We start from the raw sequence: 10,095 nt of genomic DNA, 5'->3' as shown, positions 1-10,095 counted from the left end.
GTAGGGTGGGCGTGCCAAGGGAGGATTTGGAGTCGGAGGTAGACGTGCACACAAGAAGGGGGCATTTAAACAGTCACACAGAAGTAACTAACTAACTAGAATTGCTGGCTATGAATATAACGAGACACTGACTCATTGTTCTGTGGCTACAGGAAGCGACTTTGAAGCCACTTATTAGGCTGTCTGAAATGTCTTTCTATTTGTATTTTCAAATTATTAACTTGTGATTCCAGTACTCGGACCACATAAAGAACATGTATGAGACAAGAATTTCAATTTGAGTGCATGTGTGGCCCCAGAGAGAACCGGGCCCCTACAGCCAGGTCGGGTCAACATTCTACCAGCGGAGAAGTAACAGGGAAGTCCCAATGTGTGATTCAACGGTCGAGAGACCGAACCATTTGTTCAACACAAAAAACGTTCCATTCGTCGATGTTGTCAGCATCTGTTATTGGTACTGAAGATTGTGCCAGGGGCCAAATCCACTACAACCAAATAAAATGTTTTTCTCCTTGTCTATCAACAAGGGGGCAATTTCTCTTATCACACACGAGCTGGCCAGACTCTTTTCACCCAGCCAGGTTAGTTCCTCTGATAGTGTCTCGGTCTCTGTGTTTTTAATTTCAGAGCCTGACTGAAAAAACCCTACTTAGTAAAACCTGACTGTAGCCGTAGCCATTCAATTATTCCACATTCTAGGTTATCTACTGGCCTACCAATTTAGAGAACAAAACAACATGTCAGCCCAACCAGTCCAGATTTAATGATGAGGGAGTGGGGTGAGTGGGTCTGACCTTGACTGGGCCAGGAGGACCGGGCCGGGAAGTGGAGGAAACTTAAGAACAGGCACAGGGGTGCAGGGAGGTGGAACTATAAGGTACACAGGTTCCATCATTCCCGACATCTGTCGTCTAGTCGGGTTTGGATAAAAAAAAGGACGAAATTAATATTAATTTCCTTATGTACACTAAAATAGTCTAGACACTGCATAGCCACCCCATCCCGCCCTCCTACTTGTTGTATGTTGTACGTCTTGGCACTTAATGTACGCACATATTGTACGTCGTATTTAGTTAGAGTACTTAGTTATTTAGCATCTTATCCTAGCTATCTTTGTCGTATATGGGGAATAGCTTAACCTATCGATTGTTAGTCTACCCGGACCAATAATAGCTTACCCAATGGTCTCACCAAGACCCTTGTGTAGCTATAACTGGAAAATCGGCGTGTCCTGCGTCCTAGATAGCGCTAGGCCTTATTCATTCAGAACTCATTTGTCTCCCATCAAAACGAGCCGTGATGGGCATTAGCCCGCCGCAGCGTTGATGGACTAGTTGACATGCATAGAGCAAAGTCCAGCATGACAGGATATATAAAGCCTGAGTGTCACCATTAAAACCATCTGCCTTCCCATGGTGGCAAAGTAGGCTAACAGAGGGCTAGAATGTCGCTGTTCCACTGCCCAGGCCTACTTCATCTACGCAATGGAATAATCAGAAAAAGTGTTTATAGTTTGGTTGATGCTTGAAGGGCAGTGTCCAGATGGCATGTATAGGACCGATGTTTTCTATTGGTTCATCTTTTCAAGTGGATCATAATTTGGCTGCCAAATTTGGCCCTCTTCTCTTGATGAGAATTACAATGTGTTGGGCGTTCGTATGGTTTAGCATGTTGGATTTATAGGCGGTTCGGAAGCCGTGCCAGAGGAGCCAGGTGTTACCATCAGTTTGCGGGCCACACAGTTGTAGGCTGCCAAGTGCTTATCGCTGCTTATAGATTTAAGCTTCTGCCATAGGCAACGCGGGGACCGTATCATCGGGCTTTGGAGTAATGGTCATTATAAACAGTTCAAATTAATGACTTGGCTCCACTTATACATTAAGCCACATTAGTAAGTAATACTTTGGTCAAGCCATAACATTTTTGACCTGTACGAAACCCTGGAATAAATGGACAATTTAAACAACTTTAAATGGTTCACAAAGACATTAGGTATATTCGTTAAAACTAGATACCCTCACTTCTTCTTTTTCATTATAGATTTAGGTTATGAGCAGACTACCTGAAGGGGTTCATGTAATTCTTCTTCTTCTTCCACTTCTTGTCATTTTCTGGCAGCTGGCAGGCAGTTCAATAGTCTGATACATGTAGCTGTACAAACAAACAGACACTTGTTTCCTTGAGAAAGCTAATAAAGAGGAATAAGCCTAACTGACTCTGCCTAACAACAATGTGCACGTCCCAGTTGGCTGTTTCCCCATTGAAAACAGAGTATAATTTAGCACTCTGTGTCCCATTATGAACTGTTCACGTTTTAATGATGCGACTGCAGTCTTTTGTATGAACAAACAAAAGACAACTGACTCAGACATTTCGTAACGGTGTATTTGTTGTTGTGGCACTTTAAAGACTTCGATCGTTGTGTTTGTGTTTACCTCTTCTCCATTGAACACGTGGGATGAGAGACGCGGGGGTTGGGGAGGGACGACATCTGATTACGGCGTCCGTGGACCACAACATCACAGTTGTTTAGAGGAAGACTTACGACTGTCTTTACTACTGACAGACAGACAGACAGACAGACAGACGTGTTGTGCTCGGTCAGCGCTAGCATCTCGTCAACCTCCCGTCGTTTCAACATGTCTGACGCACGTAAACCCAAGGACAAACTCTATGGTAAGGGGGAGTGGGACTAGGGGTTGCTGCTGCTTCTGCTGCTTGCGGTTATATTGAAGGAGACTGAAATATAGCTACTGTTGTGGATGTTGGCCAAATGTCACAGATCAGCCGCCGTTTAAGAATGTATGCGCCTATCTGATCACGTGTCCCTCTGCTTGAAATCGTTCATATTCTAGTTATAAATTATATTTTTAAGTAAGCATTTATATATATGTTATGAAGGACTAAATTAAGCATTATAGATTATGAATTATATTATCATAAATTGTACGCATATATTTAAATTATGTTGCGGAAGTATGTCGGAGGAATTGTGTTGTCAATCGTGATGTAGGCCAAAACGCACATGGAACACAATGTTTATAAAAGGATGGCACAGACAGAGATGCCATTGTTGTTGTTGTTGTTGCCACTGACACGTTAGTATCTAAAGGGATTTCATCATGACTCACCTGTTCACAGTGTAAGCCAATTAAACGTTCCGCACACAGGCTCTAGGGCAGGCCTACACACCTGCCAACACATGCCTGATGCTGGGAAATAGGTGCACTTACTCTGTGGATTACATGTGATGGACCGACTTGTAATGAGGAACTCAAAACTACATTGAATCTGTCCTACCCAATATAGAACAGAGATCAATAGATATGGATATAGAATCAGTAAAAGCTTGAATAACTTAGCACTGCTGGTTTCATGAATGGCCAGATCGACAGTGTTGCGAGGGGAAGAGTTGGTACTGAACAGTTGATCTGCCACAGAAGAGAGCAAAGTCAGGCTTGTTATGTAATACCAGGCTGACTGGGATTTAAGTAGGGCGATGGCACTGTCCTTCTCCTGCACCAGCCTCCTTCCCTTGCCTCCTTCCCTCGCCTCCTTCCCCCTCTTCTTACCGCTCTCCTCCATACGCTGACCACTCGATCTCTGAGTCGCTGTTTACGTATATTTCAGCGTGTCGTATTCCAGGCGATTTAACTCTGATGAGATGCAATGGGAAGCAGAAGGATTACCTGGAGGGGGTGGCTGGGGAGGGTAGAGAGCAGGTGTTGACACTAGTAGCAGTGCTTGTTATCTCAGGGAAGGATGGAGAGAGCTTGATGTGAAGGGGGAGGGGGGAAGTTGGGGGGGGGAGGGGGGGAGAGATGAGGGAGGAAGAAAAGAAGGAAGTGAAAAGCTAATCTCAAACTGAAATAACATCTGACGTAAGACATGCTCCAGCACTGCTAGACCCGCTCTAGTGCCGGCCTCTGTGGTTGCGTCCCTATGTGATGTATGCATGCGCACGTTCTTCCTGTGTGCCTGTGTGTGATGGCCGTTCTGGAAGGCCTGTGTGTTCGTTGAGCTACTGAGATGAAATGCGACTAAGCGAATGCTGACTTTATGTGTATGCAGTGTATGCATGCAGAGGCCGATATTTAGTGAAGAATAATGATGATGCCCACTCTGGAGTTTTATTTTATTTTATACCTGGCCTATTACATTTGAACTGGATAGCTCTTGCAATTGCATTCTTTGATATACGTTTTCTATTAACTATTCAGTCCTTTTATGTGATACTTTTTAGCTAAAGCGATCTGCAGTCGATTCAGATATGTTTAATATTCACTATACAGTCATTTAAGGGGAGTTTGACCCGAAGCCCCCTACAGTGAATTTGGATACACATTTGATTAAGGAGCAGGTTAGGGGTTAGGGTCTATCTTGCTCCTTTGACATATGCGATCGAACCCTCCCTTTCCACTTGGATGTTGGTGTGGCATAGACATAATTATTGTCTTTGCAGCTCAATTTGCTCTACCAAAAGTGACGTCACCATTGCCAGTAATTCTAGTGTGACGCACGGAACGAAGTGGGCGTGGCCCATTTGGGATTCCCCTGGACAAATTAATGAACCACGGACGCGCAACGCGAACGTGCACTACAGAACTCCATGCTGCCATTGTTCCCAATCCCCTTTCACAGTGTAATTCTAGAATTGTAAAACAAAGGGCAAAAAAATGACCTCTTCAAGCATCGTCTCATTTGAATCTTCGCCTGGATCTTACAACAGATGTGATCCCCTTGTCTCCCTGTTGTTTTGGTTGCATGGTACCTCCATCGCAGGCTCCTGGGTGAAGGTGGAGAACAAGGAGCCGACGGAGGCGGTGAGTCGCAGGGAGAGTCTAACCGCACCTCCGGACACTTCGTCCCCCAGCCTGCAGGGGGAGCTAGAGAGGATCCTGCTGGAGGCTCAGCTGGAGTGCGAGCGGAACAGAGACAGGTAAAACAACCACTGTTTACAAACAGCGGTTGAAACCTTCCACTTGGTGGAAGCCGTTGCCAGTATGCAGTAATATGGTTACTGGCTTGCTGGGCTCGCTAGAGCATATGCTCGGTGAAGTCATCCATGATGCCTAAATGCATCCACTTATGTTGCCTGACTGTGCTTCATCGCATGCTAGTCTGCAGTGATTTCAGCGAGGCTTGATTAAGTGTTGTATGAAATTACTTAATTACCCAGAATGCACCATGTGTTCCCGCGCCCAGACCTTCTGCTCCACCATTTGTTTCCCCATCTCTTGTTTTCTACTTGTCCAACTTCCTGTCCAGCTGTCAGTCACTTCCTGTCATTAGAGAAAAACAACCGCCTGACTTTGTAACACCTTTTTTTTTCCAACTGTCAGTATGGAAAGCTGGGTTAGATACGACCCCATGACCCAAGAGAGATGACCAAAATATTCTGTGTTTTTCCCATCTATTGAGGTCAACCCGATGACTGGCGAGTTTCATTTTATATTCCATCTCAAATCCTTGGTTTCATATTGGACAAATATATCCACAATGTTATTATTGGATGATATATTGGCACTACAGGTAATTTAAATAAGTCACATGAAAGTATGAATCATTCTTTTTTCTGTTACCTTAAAATAAACCCCTTTATCTACATATTATCTACTACGGATTCATACCCTAATAAAACTTTACTAAAGGGAATGGTTAGGCTATTTGTTGTTTTCATATGAAATAGGTACCCCAGAGACTCTAAACTATCAGTTCATTAGTAAAATGAAGTTAGTTTTATATATTTTTTTTATTTCATGAAAAAATTAACCTTTTCAGAATATCACGCATTTGACACATTCAATTAAACTTTTGTGACTAAACTATCTACATTTCCTTATGATATGACATGCTTTTTGAACATTAAGTTTCTTTATTGTGTTAGTATCAATGACACATGTGCTATTGATTGACCGATTCAACAAAGTATTCCAGACATCTTAAAAGAAAATTCAGTTCTCATAAAGCCTGGCCAGAAGCTAACACACCATTGGCATGTTTAGGCGGTTCCTCAATCCAATCAAATCTCGATGGAACAGATCCCATTCTTGTTTTATCCCAGGCTATAATCCAGTTTCAAGCCTACCTTATATCACCGAAGGAAGATACGCTCTTAATGTCATTTCATGTTGTCATTAAACTCGTGCATGTACTCCTACAACCCCACTGAACCGAGACAAAGGTAAAAGTGCGGGCAATAAAACGCACCCGGCAAAGCTATCTTAGCTAGCTTAGTACAGCGCGGTGTTTGCTTGTTTATCCACCATGACCTTGTTCTTGTGCTAAAGACATAACTTCCTGTGCACCCAATATTTCACACCACTGGTCGCACCCAACAAAATGAAAGAAGTGACAAAAAACTTCCCAGGCTGCTCATTGGGAGGGAGGCTTTTGGAATTTTCCTCTTTATATGCTAATGTTTGTATATCCATTGAAAAGAACATAAAAAAAACATATTGCTGACCCCGGTTGGCTTTGACGTGATGATTCAGCGCTTTGATTTCACTTCAAGCACGGATGATATATCTGTTTATAGGATGAGCAAAAATGTAAATGAAGTCTCAAAGCCGCGCATAAATCACATCGGCTATATTTGTGTCTCTGAATACCGACTCCTTGAATTAAATATGACAATTGTCTTGTTTACGTCGGTTGTACCGGGGAGTTGGATGGAAATACAGCACCACTTTATTCTGGGAAACTATGTGGTTTTTAAAAAGGTCCATTTGTTCTCCCCAGTCCTCCCCAGTGGGTGAGTCCCTCCCAAAGTTCAGGGTCTCCCCGGCCCACGAGCAATCTGGACGGGGACTTCATTACCATACAGGTAATACCTCCGATGAGTCTCTGAAATAAGACGATTTTCTGGCGGCTTCTAATAAGCCTTTGAAATGCCAATTTCAATAATGTTTATAATAACATTCTGTGTGACTCAGTCTTCACGTAGTCATTGTTTGAATGTTTTTGGTTTTAGATTTTACATATTCTTTATTTTAAACTTACCAGACCCACATATTTCATCTGGGTTTGATAAAGCACGTATTTTCTAATATTATGCTTTTAATGTTGTTTACATCTCACTAGTAGATATGTTATTATTTATTATTTGTGTTGTGATGGTCGGCCTTGCTTCCTGCTCCCCTTCCAGGAAGAAACAGACCGGAGGGGGGGCTCCGACTGGGTGTGGGACTGGGCGAGCAGACCTGAAAATGTACCCCTAAAGTAAGACACACACGCACACCCACACGCACCCACACGCACGCACACACACGCACGCACGCACGCACGCACGCAGGCAGGCACGCACGCACGCACGCACACACACACACACACACGCGCACACCGACACAACAAAAACACACACAGACACACACACACACACACACACCAACCCCAAAACAGACAGACACACACACACACACACAAACACACCAACACAACAAAAACACACACACACACACACACAAACAACAACCGCCAAACAGACACACGCACACAAACGAACACAACAACAATACGCACACACACAGAATACCCACCCACTCACAAAATCAACAATCAGTACCTCTGCAGCAGCAGCAGCAGTTTGGATTGGCTGTCTTGCTCAGAGGCACATGGAGGGGTCGTGCAGCAAACCGACAACCCTGTGACCTACTCTACCTCCTCATCAAATCCAACCATATCCCTCCCCTGGCTCGGTTTCTACCGAGGCTTCAATGGTGGCTAGAATCTAATAGTATACCATTGATGTTATCGATGTGTCCTTGAGACTTATTCTCCTCCTATGGACTGAAATACTCCACTGTTGAGATCAGATGTATTGACCCACAAACTGCAAGCATATACTGTATATATACTGTATATATATGCTTTCGTCTGTCTGTCTGTCTGTCCGTCTGTCCTTCCCTCCACCCAGAGACTTTGTGTTCCAGCACCCCAAACAGCAGAGCTCCCTGAGTGTGAGGAAGACGGACGTGATGAAGAGGGGGATCTTCTCCTTCGACGTTCTCCTCCTCCTCATCCCATCGCTGCTCGCCTCCCATCTCCTGACGCTGGGAATCGGGTGAGGGACGAAACCAACGTCAACAAACGGACAAATGGTTCTTGTTTGCGGCGTCTGCTGACCATGTGTGTGTGTCTGTGTGTGTCTCTGTTTGTCTCTGTTTGTTGTTGTTGATGTTTGTTGCTTCAAGAATCTACATAGGAAAGCGTCTGGCAGAGTCGACCACCAGTACCCTGTGACTGAGGGCATCGTCGGGGGCGACGACTGCAGATTCTGACCAATCAGGTGGCAGCCCCCGTCGCTCTCTTTTCTGTCCGCACTTTGACCCGCACTCCCCCTCCTCCCACTTTGTTTCCTTGTCACCGGGGAAACAAGTGGCCTTTTTTTGTGTAATACTACACTAGCCTGGCTCAACTCAGTTGGAATTGGCTGGGATTTGTGTCTCCATAACGACAGGGATACCCGCGTGAATGTGTGCCCTAACCGATGACGCGCTTGTCTTGTGTCCATGACACTACAAACATACACCCACCTATTTAGTTTCATGTAATAGCCTGCAGTGAAATTCTTTCGTTTCGTATAGAGACCTTTTATACATTTGGTTTGTTTCAGACAGACGGAACAGCCACCATTATAACCGTGATTAGTCTTTCAGCTTGATGTTAAATATTCTCCCTTTATTGCATCCTAATGTCAATAGCTCATTGAGAGACGATTTATTTCAGATTAGTCTAGTAGTGTGAAATGTTGTCCTATTGTCTTTAGAAAACGACTAATCAGAAAATAAATCGGTCCTTTCTCCACGAGCTGTTTTGTTTTGCAGGCGAATATCGTCGAACACAAATCACTGTGTTGCGCTTCCGTCTCAACCTTACAACCCTAAAAAGGGGTGAGAAATTAGCTTTTAAATTATATCTGTTCCTAAACCGATATAAGCCTGATTAAAAAAGGTAATTTCTCACCCTTTTTAATGAGGCTTATATCATTATAGGAACAAATTTAATAATAACACGGTTGAAAAGCGAGTGCATTCTGCGTGCATTCTGATACGTCTTCGACGCACCAGTTATCGTTGTAATTACTGTTCCATATCCTACAATTTGAGAGATATCTTCTCGCTCTCAACAGCAAGCAGGGCTTACGTCACCGCGACCCACTGGGAGGCGCCGGGCCAGACGCGTTTCTGGTCACGCACTGGTGGAGACGTTACATGTGGACCCCGGCAAGGTAGAGCTCTGCACGTTTTTTAAACCGGTAATGGAAACGCAAATCAGCGCGTCATTGGTTTTGGTGTGGTTTGGCGCGGCCATGTCAAACCCCCCAAAAAAGGAAGGGAAAGGGCCAGAGAAGTCCTTGTACTGCTGTCTCCCCTTCTCTCTCTTCGTACAGCCGTCTGTCCAGCCATCAGTGTTCCAGGCAAGTCAGTGTCTTTCAGTCAGTCTGTCTGTCTGTGCTTGTGGTCGATATATCGGCCAGAGAGAGTGGATGTGTCCCAAGTCAGGTCGCTTGAAATCTACTACTCCCAGACCAGCACTGACCTGTATTTCTTTTTTTCTCCCCAATCCAGTGTTGTACTATCTTGCTTAAGGGCATTCACCAGACTAGGTTTGAACAGACGTCATGGAATGACATTTGTGGTCTAAATGTAAATGTATCATTGGTTGCACAGATGCTGTATCCTATAAAGAATAAAAATGATACATGGCGGTTGCGTCTCCTAAACTGTTTTAACTATTGACTGATCGCCCTCATGCTGACAACCGTATTAAACATTAAAACATCACTCCTCACGACTTGTGGTGTTTGTGTATATCCGAGCTCTCATTCTTCCCTCTCTAATCCATTTCACTTCTGTAGCACGTTTGTTCTGGCAGCGCACAATACACATGGTCAATTACCGTCAACGCAGCGCTGAGTAAACATGTGTCACCGTCTTTCTGTAAATAAACGGTCGTATTCCATGAAAAAACAGAACAGAAAGTTCCTCAAAATAATTGAGGCCCCTAGGGGGGTCACTGGAGCAGCTATCGTCGACGATGTGATAAAGCGTTTGCTTAAAACCCTAACTTCTTTCCCATGCGTGGACGGCAGGG

General features: G+C 44.3%; 1 protein-coding gene and 1 long non-coding RNA gene across 2 annotated transcripts; one reads left to right on the top strand and one right to left on the bottom strand.

Moving 5' to 3' along the window:
• Nucleotides 1–285: 285 nt before the first annotated feature.
• Nucleotides 286–2,568, bottom strand: LOC132455762 (uncharacterized). Its single transcript, XR_009525331.1, has 3 exons — nucleotides 2,436–2,568; nucleotides 2,063–2,151; nucleotides 286–911 (listed from the first exon to the last, which is right to left on the bottom strand). It is a non-coding gene; the product is annotated as an uncharacterized LOC132455762 (long non-coding RNA).
• Nucleotides 2,526–9,795, top strand: zgc:73226 (uncharacterized protein LOC402792 homolog). Its single transcript, XM_060049722.1, has 6 exons — nucleotides 2,526–2,676; nucleotides 4,783–4,939; nucleotides 6,742–6,826; nucleotides 7,148–7,221; nucleotides 7,916–8,062; nucleotides 8,193–9,795. The coding sequence occupies exons 1-6, from the start codon at nucleotides 2,640–2,642 to the stop codon at nucleotides 8,239–8,241; spliced, it is 549 nt and encodes a 182-aa protein (XP_059905705.1). The 5' UTR covers nucleotides 2,526–2,639; the 3' UTR covers nucleotides 8,242–9,795.
• Nucleotides 9,796–10,095: the final 300 nt, after the last annotated feature.

Source organism: Gadus macrocephalus, chromosome 4, assembly GCF_031168955.1.
Source record: "Gadus macrocephalus chromosome 4, ASM3116895v1".
Classification (NCBI taxonomy): Eukaryota; Metazoa; Chordata; class Actinopteri; order Gadiformes; family Gadidae; genus Gadus; species Gadus macrocephalus.
The sequence above is the reverse complement of the archived record's forward strand: the minus strand, read 5'-3'. Positions and strand labels throughout refer to the sequence as shown.

Bases quoted from the DNA above. Each gene is read 5' to 3' on its own strand.
- zgc:73226 (XM_060049722.1), top strand. From the start codon at position 2,640: ATGTCTGACGCACGTAAACCCAAGGACAAACTCTATG. The intron at 6,827-7,147 runs GTAATACCTCCG...CTCCCCTTCCAG, and splicing joins GGGACTTCATTACCATACAG to GAAGAAACAGACCGGAGGGG. The intron at 8,063-8,192 runs GTGAGGGACGAA...TGTTGCTTCAAG, and splicing joins CTCCTGACGCTGGGAATCGG to AATCTACATAGGAAAGCGTC.